Raw genomic sequence first — 17,671 nt, forward strand, 5'->3', positions numbered from 1 at the left:
GAGCCCTCTATGTATCAAACACATAAATATCAGTTTTTTGACTAACCCAGATTTGTCTATTTAAAAGTGCTCTCCTCCTAGGTGACTAACCTTCCAACCCTTTGGATAAACCATACAAGCACCATCAACACACAAAAAACTAGAAACTATAAAGTGGTTAGCAAGATAGGCACATTTTCATATAACCCAAATCACTGCTCTGTGCACAGAAGACCTGAGGTGAACATTCCTATCTAGCTTAATGTCTTGTAGTAACGTGACTCTTTATCAACAGTAAGCACATTAGTCTTCCTTGGCACCCAGGCCCACAACACTTCGTGGTATGACTACACTTTAAAGAGTCATAATGAAAAAGACTAGATCATGAAACTGTAAACAATAAACAGCACATCCACCAAGCGGTGGAAGAAACTATAAAGATATTCCCCGAGAAGCTGCCATTTTTCCTGTTGTTCTCCTGTTTATACCAAAGAAGTTGTGAAATCCGCACACACACCCCATCCTGAATCTATCAGTGGGGCGCGCAGAGGCTGAGTCATTCCTAGGAGTAACTTTATACTGATCCTCGCACTCCAGGGTCGGGACAAGACATCTCCCGGTTCCTCCCACTGTACGCTTCAATCGGTCTCGGCCCAATTCCACTCTCCGGTTTCTCAAGTCAAAGACACCATTAGGGCTGAGCCTGGCAGTGGTTAACGAGTAAGGATGCGTCCCCGTAGGTTCGGGCGTCTCTCCCCCTCGACCACTCCTGCAAGTCAGCAGGGAGGCACCCCGGAGGCCCCATCCGAGGAAGCAACAGACAGGCCCTGACAGAGTGAGTCCACCCTACACCTCCCACAGGCCTGTGGTGCTTCGACTCGAGCCGTGTGTCTCCACAAGGGCTGTAGTATTAGGGAGGCGACTGCAAGGCGACACCTGCCGAGGCCGGACGCACTGGGCCCGCGGGCGCACACACTAGCGGGCGGCGCTGTGGTCGGACCCGGACCCCGACGCCCCCGACCCAATGTGCTGGGGCTCGCCGCGCGGCCGCGGTGCCAGATGGGAGAAGGGGACACAGGCGGCGACAACACTTACCTGGCAGCACCTCCTTCTCCGTCGGGGGCGGCAGCAGAGCCGGCGACCCCTGGCACCATCTTCCGCCGCCGCCTCCTCGTCGGCGGCAGCTACCAACCGCTCATCCGGCACCACCAACCGACACAACCGCCGGTGTCCTGGTGCCTGCCGCGGCCCCGAACTCCAGACGGCAGGGAGGGGTCCGGGCGGAGAAGGGACGTTGTCAGGCCCCTCGGCTCTGGGTCGGGGACCGGGGGAAAGAAGGCCACGGCCCGTCAGAGCCGAGGGGCCGGGACGACAGGAGAACCCCGAGGCAGCACCGAGAGGTCGGCAGGGCAGCGGACACGGCCGCGGCTTGGTTTGTTATTGTCGACTCCGTCCCTTCCTCCGCGGAGCATGCCGGGAATCTGCGGGCGGGGGAGGGGCGCGCCCCGTAACCCGGGCCGCGCAGAGAGGCGGAGCGCAGGTCCGGAAGTCGACGGGCTGCCGGGAAGGCGGACCCTCAGCCGCCAGTCGCTGCCGGCCGGCCTGCCACTTGGCTGTCCTCCCCTGACCCGGGGAGACTCTGCTGTGGCCGCCTGTTTCGGTGCTAGCCGCCTTCCGGGCGCGTACTACCGCAAGGTGAGCTTGACCTTCCTCGCTACAGCGAGTTGGCCTGAGCTAGGCCGACCCTGCGGAATTTTGGATTAGCCCCAGTTGAAAAAGCTCGTTTCCCACAGTCTGTCGGGGAGTAGCCGGACTAGCCGGAGATCCGGAGTCCTTGTCGCCAGCCCCCGGGTCAGCCCGCAGGCCGGGGCAAGATCTGTAAGAGGATGAGGTACCGGGAGGGCTGTGCGCCGGCCAGGACTGCCACCTCCACCCCACCTCCCACCATATCCGCGACCGACCGTCGGACTGCCAGCGAATGACAAGTGTCTGGTAACTCTGCCTGTGTGGGGGGCACAGTTTTTCTCAGACCATGTAAGGCAAAGAAAACATCCAAAAGAGAAGACAGCTAACGCTAGGTCGATTGCAATGAAGATGAAAGCGCTAAGCCACGACTACCTGTTTTCGGCTTTAAAAATACTGAGTTCTCTAATGAGTTAGCAAGAATACTATAATGGATGGGAAGCAGTTTCAGGAGAACCTTAATTTTGTGAAGATGCTCATTCAATAACTTGAAACCACAGGCTTGAGTATTAAAATCTGAGAAGTTACACGTAAAAAGAATTGTATAATATTTTAAATTCTTGTTACATCCAGAAATATCTGGTATGAGTAAAAGCTTAGTCATCAGAAGGCTTTTGAGTTGTTTGCATAAAAATGAGTATTGTCACTCTTCAGTGGCACCAAGTACTATTAGGAAGTAGTTCGCAGTCCTTCATTTGTCATAGTGGAAACTGATAAAAATGATTGAACCAACTGGTAAACGTGAGGGATTTTCAGTTTTCATCACACTAACCTGGATTCTGAAAGTTGTTTGAGAAGGGCTTATTATTTTTACCACTTTGTTTTTTATTTTACACTCCTGTGTATCCCAGAGTGATCTTGTCTTTGGGAAGTCATTTTACTTTTTTTTTTAAGCTGGAGTTCTATTATTTCACCCCAGCAAGATACAGCAGAAAAGTGAAAATTAAGAGACTAAAATGTTACTATGCCTTGAGGGACAGAACAGTAATCAGTACACAGAAAAAAACGCAGTAGGAAGGGATTTGGCCAGAAAATTGGTAAGCCAAATGCAGCCATAATAGGCCTCTAAAGAATATATTGGTGCTTGACTATCCTCTTAGTTGTCAATGGCATTCATCGTTACAGATACAACTGAAAACATCACTAGATTATGCCAGTGGTAATGTATTAAATAATAAAATGTTTTAAAGTTACTTGTCTCTCTGACTTCTTTCTTGGGAAAAACAAAATTAATCCAGTCCTAAATGAATGCATTATGTGACCCTTCTCTTAGTCATAAACTGGAAGAAATGACCAGAAGTGATTGGTTCGTACTTTAAAGGTTTACACCTCCAGAGTATAAATGTTAAGAGTTTATATGCTTCTCATGTTCTTTCCTACTGATAAGTGAAAATGAATTAACATTAATTCTTTTACATATATATATATATATATATATATATATATATATATATATATATGCAGGTATCTAGAGGAAATAACTATTACAGGTTACTAAAACTACACGTGCCCACAATAAGTCTCAACAGTGACGTTTGCCATCAAACAAGGGTATTGAAAAATATCTGTACCCTCTCAATAAATAAAAACAAGAACAAACAAAAAACCCTCATGCAACATTACTTCTCAACCAAGCTTCTAGTTAAGAAGTCCTCAATCCACTGTCTCATTTTTACTTACTGTGCTTTTCTCACTAAAATTGCAGATTAATAGGGCCCTCCAAATTATTGTGTTAAATAGACAATGCTGAGACTTTTTTTGAACTTTAAAAAGCATTTGTCATTTTAAATTATTTAATCTTTTACCTCCCCCTTCCCTTTTGTAGTGTTTGTCTTGGTCCTGAAATCTGACCTTTCATTTGTCCTCTTCCAAATTCAGATAACTATAACAATGTAAATGATGCAAATATAAGATGCTACAGGAGAGGAGACAAGGGACCTAGTCTCGTTCTCATCACATTATTATTTTTGTAATTTAATGAACTTTTAGTTTCTTTGATAGATTTATAGTGTAGGCAAAAGAAAGTTATTCTCTTTAGGAGTATGTAGGGATTATACAGTTTACTGCTAAACACCCTAAGTATTTCAAGTTAGTTTCAATATTTGAAATCTGATTTTCCTTCAGGTCTCAACTTCAGTCTCACTTTCTCAGGGAATCCTTCCCAGACATACCCATGGTTCCCCTAGATTCTTAATGTTATGTCTTTAAGTATCTGTCTAACCAGCTGAAATGTAAGTTATTTTTTCATAGAGGAACTGTTTTCCCAGTATCAGATATACAGTAGCGTACACCCAAACATTTGTTGACTGCCCTATGCCTTTTTCAGGCCCTCAGTTTTTGACTCGACTCACCTCCCAAGTAGTTTCTTACTCCATCCAAGATCAATCTGATCATGACTCTTCCTTGCCTAACAATCTCCTCTGGTCTCGTATATTAGATGCAATTTAAAGTTCTTAACATAGCATAAGACTATTTAATACCAACCATTTCTCCAGCTATATCTCCCTGCACTTTTCCTTATTACATGTGTCTTATATGAGTTTCTTCATCAAGTCATGTTCTTCCCCTCTTGTTCACCTTTTAAAGTGATCCTTTAAAACAGATCTTGGATATTGGCCAGCTTCTACCTGCTAAACAATATAGTGATTGCTCATCCTTCTACTCCCTGTGCTCCATGTCACACAATTATAAATTTTTGTCTCCCCTCTTTTTGAATCCCTTAAGATAAGGAACTGTGAATTATTCATTTTTAAGTTCCTAGAACTTTATAGAAAGCTTGTCACATAGTTAGCAATTTAAATATTTGAAGGTTAACTAGGTAAGTTACTGTGGAAAATTCTTGCCCTCAAGTATCTCAAAAGTTCGTACAGGGGGGCCATTGAAAAATTATTGTAATGACAAGTTTATATGACAGTTGTCTCTTGATATCCTTGGGGAAATGAGTATCAGCCACCCCTTACTCCCATGCCTGCCACAGACACCAATATCTGCAGATGCTCAAGTCCTTATGAAAGATAAGAACTTAATATGAAAAATGTTATATAAAATGGTGCATTTGCACATAACCTTTGTACATCCTCATACATACTTTAAATCATCTGTAGATTACTTATGATACCTAATACAATGTAAATGCTATGTAAAAAGTTGTTATACTGTATTATTTAAGGAATAATAACAAAAGAAAGTGTAAGTATTCGGTATTGGTATAAATGCAACTATCATAGGCCTAACTACATAGTATATGTCAGCAACAAATAACTTATTTTCTAGCTGTGGTTGGTTGAATGCAGATGTATAATCACAGATATGGGAGCTAACAGTACATAAGGATATTGAAAAGATTATAGTACACAGTTTTGTTTACTGCCTGATTTCAGATTTCATATATGTATTAGATATTTCTCAAACAACTTAGTGTTATTACCCTAATTTTCTTTTAGATTATGTTCAAACAACCAGCAACCATGATTGATATAATTTGACTTTATTAAAAATATGAAACAATTTTTTATTTTTAAAGGTTAACCCCTTTTCTAAAGTTTTGGACTTTGTTTTTAAGATCATAGCTAATTTGGTGTGTAAACATGGTCATATACTACTGAGAGGCTTCTGCCACTATGATTATTAAGTTAATGTTTTCAGTAGTATTTACAGACCTTAAAGCTGCCCTACTCAGTTGATCTGTTGGTACTCACACATTATTAATGATAATGGTAGTTAACTTACAAGTGACTGTCTTCAAAGCTAGTGATGTGCTTAATGAGCTTGTGAGTAATGCTGTCTCTAATTCTGCAACATGTACAAGAAAATACTTCTAAAATGCTTAATTTTCAAACAGTTTTAAACCAATAGATTGAGACAAAACATTTTTCATGTTAAGTTCTTATCTTTCAATATTTAGAAGAAAAGCTCAGCAAAATATCTAAAAGTGGAGCTGGAATGTCAGCAGAAATTTACAGCCCTACAGATACAGATATGAATTGGGGTCAAACACCAAGTGGTACTTAGACTTCGGGAGCTTCTTTGTGACCTGTATTAAGAAATATATTTTAACACTAACATGGTACACACATACAGGGCACTGTATCAATGAAACCATGTTTTATGTAAAAGAACTTACACTGCTTGTGATATACTCTGATCTTTTTCTATTCTGTTCTATTTTTTCCAATGATAATCTTCACTAAATTGATTTTATCATGCTCTAATGGCTTGAAAGACATTCAATTCAATGACTTAGGTCCCAAACCTTGAGATTCTTTGCTCCTAGTTTTTCTATCAGCGGTTTCCTATTTTGACTATATACCTCAACAGTGAAGTCTATGGTTGTTTATTTTTAAAAAGCATAACCTAACTGAAGCCCATGAAATACTTGTGAGTGTGTCTTAAATGCCAAACATGGACTTTACAATAATAAACCTATTTGTTTTAATAGCCCTATTAATTTGCAAAGACAGATAATAACAAAGATGTAGAAAAATTGGAACTCTAATAAATTGCTGGTAGGGTTTTCAAATGTGCAGCCACTTGGGAACAGATTGGTCGTTCCTCAAAAGATTAAACAGACTTATCTATCACATAGCCCATTAATTTCACTCCTAGAGAAATAAGACGTGTCCACACAAAAATTTGTACACATAGGTTCATACTGCATCATTTTTAACAGCTAAAAACTGGAAACAATCCTAATGTCCATCAACTGGTCAATGGATAACCAAAAATGTGGCATAGTCATATAATATATGTAATCCAAAAATTTCAACTCCTCATTTAGTAAACTGAATTACTATATGACCCAGCAATTCCACTCCTAGGTTCCATTCCAAGAGAATTAAAAACCTGTGTTTACACAAAAATGAGATCATAAATGTTCACAGCAGCATTCTTAATATTCAAAAAAAAAAAAAAAAAGGGAAAGATCCAAATCCGTGCAATAAATAGATTAAAGGGCAGTGGAAAGGAAAGAGGTACTGGACACATCCTACAACATGTATGAAACTTGGAAACATACTAAGTGAAAGAAGCTAGTCTTATAAAGCCGCATACTCTGATTCTGCTTATATAAAATGTCTGGAATAGACGAATTCCTAGGCAGAAAGCAGATTAGTCGTCAGGAGCTGGGAAAGGGTTACTTTCGAATATGATTAAAGTGTTCTGAAATTAGTGATGATGGTTATGCAACATTTTGAATATACTAAAAAGCACTGAATTGTACACTTTAAAATGGTGGATTTGAGGTATGTGAATTGTATTTCGACAAAACAAAATTTTTAAATTCTATTTTAAAAGATCAAGTGAAATTTGTAAAGGAACAGAGAATAGCCAAATAAATCACTTGTTGCTAAGCTATGGTTCATTTAACCATCACCAAGGTGATTTAAAAGTACTTAAAAGTAGAAATCTGATTTAATCTTCACTTGAAGAGCAGTCCTTTAGAAGAAATTAATGGAAATGTAGTGATTAGCCCTGAGTGCAGGCAATAAAGTAGTGCATTATCTATATCATTGTTTAACAACAATAAGAAATATAACTATAATCAATTCACTTTTATTATTACCATGTGCCATCAATATTAAACAATACCAATGAGAAAATGCTCCTCCCCCAAAAAATCTTTTATTAGTCCAAGTCAAGGTTTCTCAATCTGTTGTCATTTTGAGCCAGATAATTTTTTGTTGTGGGAGGCCATTCTACGCTTCTTAGGATGTTTAACTGCATCCCTGGTCTCTGGCCACTTGATTTCAGTAGTACTCTCTTCTTCACCAGTTATAATAACCAGAAGTGTCTCCAGAAATGCCAAATGTCCTGAGAAGCAAAATCACCAAGGCAGAGAACAACTGAAGTAATTCTAAATAAATGCTGTGGTTCCTATTTTAATAATGTATAAACCTCAATGTGAAAATAAGTATTTTTATTACTTATCTTTTAGTAAGCATTATAGTCTATGGAGAAGTTGATTTGTGTCTCCATCTTCTGTGATACTCTATATATCCTACATTTAAACAGTAGATTCAAAATATATAATGATAGCACCATAATTATAAGAATGCCTAAACCTAAATTGAATAATTTCAGCTCTATCTTTCTATGTGTAGATCATCCTCTAAATCTTGCTTGGTTCTCAATTTGAAAACACTTCTTCATAGTTTTACTTTTTCCAAAAAAAAAGTAATGAAAAATACAAGGCTATTACTTTTTAAACTTATTTTTAAAAATTTTGTGGCATAAGTACATATTTGAACACCAATAAAATTATTTTTAATGTCTACAATTCTATCTGGCCTATATTATTTTTCATTTCATGATTATTAATAAAAATAATTTTCTCATTTAGAGAAAGAAGGTGTTAAAATGATCTATGCTGGGTGCTAGATACGCCGCTGATTTCAGAGGAAGAGAATGGAACTAACAAAATTGAATGAGAGTGTGTGAGGTATCGTACCAGGTACTTTGTATGCTTTATGTAATCTCACATAACAAACTGCCATTTCACATGAGGAAACTAAAATTCAGGCTTAATTGAGTTTTTCCTCAAATTCTATTTAAAATTCTAAATAGCATGAATAGATCGTACTGGAAGATTTTTTACTATCTCAATCTTGGACTGATCGTTGCTCTCTCAAAACCAAACAATATAAACACATACTATTTGTATAATATAATTAGTAACTTTTTGAAAATTGGGGTATTTTTGATATAACATATATTAGTTTCAGATGTATATGTACACCATGATTCTGTATTTGTACTCATTGCAAAATGATCGTGATAAGACTAGTTAACATTCATCACACTTACGTAGTTACAAAAAAATTTTTTTCTTTTGATGAAAACTTTTGAGATCTACTCTTAGCAATTTTCAAATGTGCAATGTAGTTTTATTAACTATAATCACCGTATATTATAGTGCTGTTATATTACAGCACCATGACTTATATAACTGGAAAAGTTTGTACCTTTTGACATCCTTCAACTCATTTCTCCCACTCCCTGCCCCTACCTCTGGCAACCACCAATCTATTCTCTGTATATATGAGTTTGGCTTTTTTGTTTTTGTTTGTTTTAGATTTCACATAGGAATGAGATTATGCAGTATTTGTATTTGTCTGATTTATTTCATTTAGCATAATGACCTCGAGGTCAATCCTTGTTGCAAATGTCAAAGTTTCATTCTTTTACATGGCTGAATAATATACCACATTTTCTTTATTTATTCATCAATAGATGGACACTTAGGTTGTGTCCGTATCTTGGCTATTGTAATAACTTTTAAACTTGTGCACATCACTTCTTGGCTTTTTGGCTAAGATCAAGTGTAAACTTGCGCACATTCATTTGTTCTCAATTTATTAAGAATTCCTCTCTAGAACATTAGTTTACTTCATGGCAAGACTACTGTCTTGAATTATGAAACCATCAGTATATACATACATTTTAAAAGCAACATTTTTAGACATAAGTACTTACATCTCCAGTAGATGCCTAGTGTGCCATGCATTTAATTAACCGTTATCGAATGAATAATATTTCTTTTGTAGCTTGTATAGCCAACATGAAGTTGGCTCAAAGAAAAATTGTTTAGAAGTGGCTCTCTGAGTAAAGCCTTTGTGCACAATTTTAATTTGAAAGATATAAATAATTAGGAGGTAGAATCATTATAATAAGTACTAGTCTAAAATGCAAGACAGGAGAGAAGCAAGACTAGCATCTTTTAAAATATTCATAAAATATTCTCTAATATCTGTAATTGTAAACTTTTAGAGTGAATTCCATTCCTATGGTAGAAAGCTAAATACCAGGAAGTATATGGCATTTTTCTTTGGGATCAGAAATTTCTAAGTTTAGCCTTAGTAAAATTAATGACGTTAAGCGCTTCCTTGCCTCCGCCACAAAGTGCATCATACCATATATTAAACAATGTCCTGTGCCAGAACTTGCATCAGTGAATAGTCAGTGTTATAAAGTTCTTACATGGAAGCTGCCCTTTGTCATGATATGGAAAACAACTGAGGAATCATTATATGAACTTGAACTTTAAATAATCTGCCTGTCCTTTAAGCAACAAAGCAACCTAACCTCTTTTATTTTTAACTAAGTATAGACAGGGTGTGATGGCCCTTAGCCAGCCGGGTGTGTCTCTGCAATTCAAAAGATGACTAATGAGGTACTGTTTACATTTAAAAGTAGAAAAATTATCCTTGATGTATACTGTTTCTTTGACTAACTGGTGATTGAGGCTATTAATGAAAATTATGAAAACTGTGAAAGTACACAGAGTTCAAATGCAGTAAAAGGCTATTTTTCTCCAACCCCTCCCGTTTACCTCTAAGGTCTTGAAATGATGGCAGTGGACTTGGATTTGATTTCTGTGGATATTCAACAACTCTATGTCTTCCCTTAGATACTGTAACTTGTAGTTTGGAATATCAACTACAGGCCCTCAACGTCCATGCCAGATGTCTAGCATGCTTAGCAATGTTTCTTATTACTCAGTGTTTTATTAGTTCATTCATTCACTCAACAAAAATATATGATGAACGAGGCACTGACAAGGATAAAGTGACATAAGAAAAAAACATTGTCCATCAGTAGCATATGGATAAGTACATTGTGGTATATTCTATTCATACAATTGAATACTACCCAGTAATTACCACAAATTTAATGCCTTTTCCATCTTAACTAAGCTCTTATCATGACTATAACTTTTGCATTTTGAGATGTGACAGTAAAACTAGCATGTATTTCTTTTTCCTTCACAATTTCATAGATAGAAAATTCATTCTTAGCATAGATCTTAGCAACCTTTTTTCCTTCCTTATTAAATAGAGAATTATCACCTTTTTACTTAAGGAAAGCACTTTCAGGCTTGTTTTGGGAATTTCTGAATTGTCAGCATCACTATTCTAGTGCTTTGGGCCATTATTAAGTAAAATAAGTGTTATCTGAACACAAGCACTGCTAGTGTCAATCTGATAACTGAGTCAGCTACTGACTAAAGGGTGGGAGTATATGTACAGTGTGGAGACACTGGATAAAGAGAACTCACGTCCCTGGCAGGGTGAAGCACAACTGTATGAGATTTCACAGTTCTCAGAACGGCACGTGATTTAAAATTTGCGAATTGTTTCTGAAATTTTCTATTTAATATTTTCAGACTGTGGTTTACCAAGGGTAACTAAAATCACAGTGAAGCAGTGAATAAAGAGGGACTACTGTACCCACATTGCCAGGGTATTGTGATATAACAGTTGTAAAGAGTTGAAAACAACATCTGGCATGTAGTAAGTACTCAAGTAAGATTGTCTGCTATTATTTGCTCTAGAAATAGTCTTCCCCTTTCCAACTTTATGCTTTTGCTCAGGCCATTTTTCTGGAATATTTTCTGCTCACTTGCTTGTCAATAGGTTGCCAATATTTTAAAATTATTTTTTCCTGGTCTGCCCAATGCAATGCCATTTATTTTTTTATTTTATTCATTTATTTATTTTTGCCCTCTGAACCTTCATGGAACCACAAACCTCTTATGGTACCTCTACTCTGCCTTTCTGAAGTTATCTGGGTACTTGTCTTATTTATGTATGTGTGTGTGTGTGTGTGTGTGTGTGTGTGTGTGTGTGTGTATCATATCTAGCAAGATTCTTGCTGAAGGCAGGCCAGGGTAATCAGATATCATCTTGTGGATGATAAAGGAGATATATCTCCTGCCAGATTATATGTATAATCTTTTAAGTCATTGCATTTCTTTTAATGCCTTTATAGTATTCCATTACATGGAATATGATCATAGCCATATGGACATAACACCATTTATTTAACAGGTCCATTATGGATAGATATTTAAAATTTTTCAGGTTTGTTCATAGTTTGTTTACAGTTATACAATTATCATGGGAACATCTGGGTTTTTTTCTTTCCTTCCCCTTGCTCTGCCTTAAGTCATGAGTAAACTCCCATGCAAAATCTTAAGGTTGTTCAGTAGTCAAAGGTCTTAGGTAGCAAAAAATCATTGCTATGTCTTAGAACACTAGAATGCATAAATACTTTTTCAGTCTCTGTCCTAAGGACCCATTGGTGCTTGACCATATTTGGTCAAATCTCCCTTGATTTGCTCCTTTGTTCTCTTCAATTCGGCCTCTAGACTCTCCCTATTCTTGCTTCTCTTGGAGGAGGTCATCAAGGGCACGTGAATGCGGTTGACCTGAGAGCTGGACAGGGCAATTGGAGGCTCCTCACCCCTCCTCTCCTTGGAATGTATGCTCTACCTATTGTTTCCACAGAGGGAGCTGTTCCAAGGACATAGCCTTGAGAAAGCAAGGTGTTCTCGAGACACCTGGAAAGTATACATGACCAAACCCAGCTAAAACTTCTATGTAAACTCTTAAGATTTGGACGGTGAGTGCTGAGATCTATTTGTTTTACAGCCACCCAAGACAAGCCTTGTAAGTTCCCTTGCTTATTAAATCTGACACCTATAAATCTGGAGTGGTCTGCCTCTTTCTTCAGTCTCTCCCTTCCTGTCAGAGGTCCAGTTTGCAAACCAACAGCTTTTGATGCGGTATATTTCATAGGCCTAGGTTTTAGGAAAATCGTATAATAGTTCATTTTTATTGTCTCTTGCTTGTTTTCATGTTTTTCTATTTCTTAGCCTCCTCTTTTCCTTCCTACCTATTCTTCAATTTCAAGCTCATAAGAAAGGAATAAGTGCAATCATATACTTAAGTAAAAATAGTTGCTTTTTTTATGATCTCATATTTTAGTAAGAACTCTGTATTTTAATAAGGATTTTCAGAATCATCTGAAAAGCTAGAGAAAATCTTTTGGGCCGAGGAGTTTTCTTGTAATCCTAACTTAAAAACATAAACCTATTTGCATTTTTGCCTTGTCGCTGGGCCATAGCTTTACATACCACCTTACTACACTGTTTCTCCAAGGGCTCCATGCTGCTGTCATCGGGGCATAATATTTTATTGTTCCAGTAGTACCCCCTTATTTGTAGTTTCATTTTTTAGTTTCAGCTACCAGTGAACAACTGTGGTCTGAAAATATCATATAGAAAATTCCAGAAATAAACAATGCAATAAACAAAAAAATTTAAATTGTACACCATTCTGAGTAGCATGATGAAATCTCAAGCCATTCTGTGCCATCAGGCCCTGGACATGAATCATCCCCTTGCCCAGAGTATCCTTGTGTTTACGCTCCCCCTCCTGCATTAGTCACTTAGTAGCTGTCTGGGTTATCAGATCAACTGTCACTGTATTCCAGTGCTTGCATCCAAATCACCCTTATTTTACTTACTAATGGTCCCAGAGCACAAGAATAGTGATGGTGGCAATTCCGATATGCCAAAGAGAAGCCTTAAAGAGCTTCTTTTAAGTGAAAAGATAGGCGTGTATAGGAAAAAACAATATATATATAGGGTCCTGTACTATCTGTGGTTTTAGGCATCCACTGGGGGTCTTGAAACATATCTCCCACAGATAAGGGGGACTACTTTATATATAAGTGATGTACATGGTGTCACTACTGTGCTAGTTGATGGTGAAGCCTTATTAAAAAGGAGAAATTCAGGCTGGGAACACTACATTCTTCATAGTTTTATTCAGTTGGGCTCTTCTGAATCTTCTTCCCAACTTGACTATTGGGCTTCTGTGTTTGTTTCTGCATTGTCCAATTTTAGCAAAAATCCTGCTAAGTTATTTTAAACAGAATCCCTCATCCTTGATATCTGATGACCCTCAATATCTAATCAGGTTCCTCCTCCTCTAGCATCTTCCAGGTGATATCTGCTCACCCTGGTCTGCCTTTAGCAAAAATCTTGCTTGATCAGTTTATTTAGAATCCCCTTAACCCTGATGTTTCCTCTTAGTAATTTTACATCCACTGACACTCCTACCCCCACATTCGCTGGTCACACATCCTCATTCTTCCTTGTATTAAGAGTTGAACTCAATCTCTCTCCCCTAGTGCAAAAGTCCATTGTATAGTCCCTCTGCTTATCACAATAGTCCCCCTGAATAAAATCTGACCATTCTTTAAGAAGTATCATTTTCTACACATTTTTATTTAACATCTTTCATCTGTTCAACCTAATATATATTAGGCATTGTACTAGCCCCTGTGGATTCAGTGTTGATCAAGGCTCAAACTCTGAGGAGGCAACAGTCTACCCAACATACAACGTGACTTTTTTCTCCTTTTCCTTCCTATCTCCTATTTTATATCTCCCACCTTCCCTCCTTTCTTCTTATTTTTTTCCTCGTTTTTTCCTTCTCTCTTTTTCATCCTGCCATGTTCCATGAAGGATTTGAGGTGAAAACTTCGCTCTCATTACAATAGCAAATACACAGTTAAATGTTCTGGTATGCAGTATGAGTTACTTAGATTTGTCTCATATTATTACATAGACAATTTATTTATTTTATTTTATTTATTAAATTAGTCATTCTTGAGAAAACAAGTCTGCATAATTATGGATTTTAAGACATTTGAAAATATCTTTTATGTCTTTTTTGGGTAATGCCTTCCACTACATTGAAGTATAGATATGATTGAATTCCTAAAATAACTTATTTTTCCAATTGATTTAGTAGTTGAGATTTAATAAATTTAGTTTCCAAGTGAAATTTTTGTAAATTTTTAAAATAGTATATACAGATATTAAGTAATACAGTGTGGCTCTTTTGTGTGTTTAGGGAACAGAATCTAATTTCCTGTGGAGAAATTGCTATTTACTCCAGGAGTCACTGGGAGTGAATTACTTTTAGATAGAGTTTGCCCACTCCTGCTTGTAGCTATTTCTGTAGATGGTCTTAAAGATGAGAGATGTGAATAGTGACAAGAGAAAATTTCTGAAATACTTAAATTAACTTACAGCAAGCAGGAAGGTGGAAAATGAAAATTAGTAAACAGCCATAAGCCAAAATTAAAGGATTGCTTATATTCTTGAATGTATGTTCAAACTTTGAATCAACTTCCAGGTGGTTATTTTAGTGATTATCTAAAAAGAATTGCTAAACACCAAATGCCATCGCTCCTGCTTATATCTAAACTTGCCAGACTATTGCCCACAACCAATCCAGAAACATCAAATATTTCTTACAGACCATTCACCTATCCCACTTTCCATACTTCACTTTCTCCTACCCGCTTATGAAGAGCCAGTGTAAATTCTTTCAAAATAGCTTACGTCTTTCTTCTCCAAACCCATTGAATAAAAGAATCCCATCAATCCCAGGACAGCAGACATATTTGTGTTCTCCATTAAGGCCTGCTGCTGGTGGTTTAGACTGCATTCTCCAGGACCCGGTCCTTTTCCTGGCTAGCATATAGCTCAATAAACCCTTTCTTTCAGGACAATCTCTGTCTCGAAGATTTTTGTTTAATAGCATACTGCACATTTTAAAAAATAACACCAGGGGTCACTGTAAGCTAGAAAAATTCATACATGGTTAGAAATGAGTTAATGTTAATCACAATTTTGATTTGAATGGTTTGGTGACATCGTTTTAAATCTCTACTTTCATAACAGACCGTATTACCTTTAATCATTTTTAAACTGTCCCATTTTAATTCACCTGAAAAGAAAACTTTTTTTTTTTTAGAAGCGCTGTCACAATAGGCCAACAATGACAAAGTAATATACTTCCAAGATTTTTAGAAATCATTTTTTTCCCAGCAAAATTAGGTATGATATCATCATTCTGTAGATAAAGCTGAATTCTTGAATTTGCTGTATGTAGTATAATCTCTCTGCCTAAATTTCCATCTGTTAGGAAGTGACTAGATGAGATGATTTCTAAGATCCTATCTAGCTCATAGTTTTGTGATAACTCTTATTAAACTTGAGCCATCTACTGCTTTTAAGTATTCTTATACAGAGGGTCACAGAACTTTTCTCATGTTCCTGGAGGACCATTTTGTTTGGGTATAAGCCTTAGGGAGAAAGGAACTAGCCTTAGGGAGAAAGGAACTAGACCTAGGAGTATTTAGAGATTTAAATCCACTAAAAAAGAGATAGTTCTGGGATTTATGACCACAGAAGACAAACTTCTCTTTGAAAGGAACCAAATCTCCAAATCTAATGCTTTCCTTTAGATCAGACATTCACACATACCTCAGTCTCAACTTAATTCAATACTAAATAACTCCTTTCCCACTCAACATGAGGTTACCCTCTATTCTCCAGCAGTCTCTCAGCCACACCCAAGCCAATCAAGAAAAGCAATGAAATGTTTTTTTCTATAGCAAGGTCTTGAACCAGGAACTTCCTTAAGTTTCTTTCAGCCACGTCTTCAAACTCCTCCAACCTTAACTTTGCTTAAGCCAGTTCTACTTTCTAGGACACTTGCTTTCCATAAATTGATAAATCACTTTCATTTACTTCATTGGTAATATGGCATCCCCTCAGAAAGCCTTTTGCTCCTCCTTTATTATCCTTCCCCAAGAATGAGTTCATGTGTTAAGTGAAAAATTACACAAATTATTGTGTCACTAAGCTGTTCAACCTTACCACTCTCAAATTCATTTTCTTGAATGGTAATCTGGTTATTATACACAGGTATATTTGCATTTCCAGTATATTTTAAATTCCTATGAAAAGCAGCCAAATCACATACTTTAGTGCAGACCCTAAACAGCCTATCATAGAATTTTAAATGGGTCAGAAACCTAATCTGGAGGATAAAATAAAACATTATTATTTATTTTGACTTTATAAGACCCCTTTATAGCCATGTGGGTTATTATGTCAATAACAGAATTTCCTACATTTTCCCACCACATCTGATTTATTTCATGTTATAAATCTGGTTATATGCTTCTTTGTTGTTAGATATCATAAACCCTAAACACATCTTAATTTTTCAAATACATAATGACTCATTATGTGAACAAAAAGATTGACAACACATTAGTCTATATATGTCTAACAATAAATGAAAGAGAATCACTATCAATCTTAATTAGTTAAAAAGGGGGTGAGGATAGGGAAAAGGATTATTGAAAAACTAACAAAGAATCCTTAGAAGGATATAGATTTAATTTTGGCATATCCACAAATCAGAGGAACACCTACATCTGGTTTCATTCCAGCTGAATGAAACAAATATTTTTCTTCATCTCCTTTCAGTGAGTATTTACTAAGCAATAACTGGTGTCTTAGTGATTATATAATGCTTAGCCTTGAGCATTTTATGAAACCTCACTGCTTCTTCCTTATAACAAAGCCACAGCTTATTTGAATACTTGTTTAACCATCGAGTTCTAGTATGGAATTTCACTGCAATCCTTATATTCTTAATATGACTATTTTGCAAATCCTGTTCATGAACCCAGAAACAAAGTCATGTAGTTAGGAATTTAGTATATAAAAGGTGTGGAGCAAGTATTCTGTATCTGGTGTAGGGACCTTAGGGCATTCATTCACATTTGATGCTCATTTCTCACTAACCTTAGACAGACTACAAAAGGAATAAAGGTCCAAGTAGCAAAGCCATAGAAGTGCTAGAAAACAAGTACAAAGCAAAACCATTCCTGTGTGTATTCTCTACTCAATATTCTACTACAATACTACTTCACTCTGATACCAGACAGGTGTTTTCCATACTTTAAGCAATTCTGCAACAGCTGGATATCCTAAAATTTAACTCAATTATTAAACTATCTACCTGGAAATGGCATCAATCTCACAGGCTAAGGGTTCAGTGCAACAAGACTGCCATTCTCCCAACTCCCCTCTCATGCAACACAGATGTATAAGTGAATCTTCTTAAAGACCAAGAGATGGGTATTTTGAGATCCCATCTACTTTGGTAATTCTGTAATCAAGAAAAGATATCTATACCTCCATATTCACTGAAGTATTATTTACAAGAGCCAAGACATGAAATCAACCTAAGTACTCATCATTGGGTGAATGGATAAAGAAAATGTGATATATATA

At 37.2% G+C, this 17,671-nt stretch overlaps 2 protein-coding genes and 1 pseudogene across 2 annotated transcripts in view; 2 read left to right on the forward strand and 1 right to left on the reverse strand.

Annotated features, from left to right (window-relative positions):
* The window catches only part of RB1CC1 (RB1 inducible coiled-coil 1), an 80,699-nt gene extending 79,497 nt beyond the window's left edge, over window positions 1-1,202 (reverse strand). The window contains exon 1 of the mRNA XM_011359199.2: window positions 1,075-1,202. The gene's annotated coding sequence lies outside the window, so the exon portion shown is untranslated. The remainder of the gene's footprint in view (window positions 1-1,074) is intronic.
* LOC111738969 (atherin-like) lies at window positions 7-2,915 on the forward strand. Its single transcript, XM_023530039.1, has 2 exons — window positions 7-1,674; window positions 1,773-2,915. The coding sequence occupies exons 1-2, from the start codon at window positions 1,039-1,041 to the stop codon at window positions 1,785-1,787; spliced, it is 651 nt and encodes a 216-aa protein (XP_023385807.1). The 5' UTR covers window positions 7-1,038; the 3' UTR covers window positions 1,788-2,915.
* Window positions 2,916-9,008: 6,093 nt separating this feature from the next.
* Window positions 9,009-9,144, forward strand: LOC111738976 (annotated as a pseudogene).
* The last annotated feature ends 8,527 nt before the right edge of the window (window positions 9,145-17,671 follow it).

The sequence above is a fragment of the Pteropus vampyrus genome, unplaced genomic scaffold, assembly GCF_000151845.1.
Source record: "Pteropus vampyrus isolate Shadow unplaced genomic scaffold, Pvam_2.0 Scaffold45, whole genome shotgun sequence".
In the NCBI taxonomy this organism is placed as follows: domain Eukaryota; kingdom Metazoa; phylum Chordata; class Mammalia; order Chiroptera; family Pteropodidae; genus Pteropus; species Pteropus vampyrus.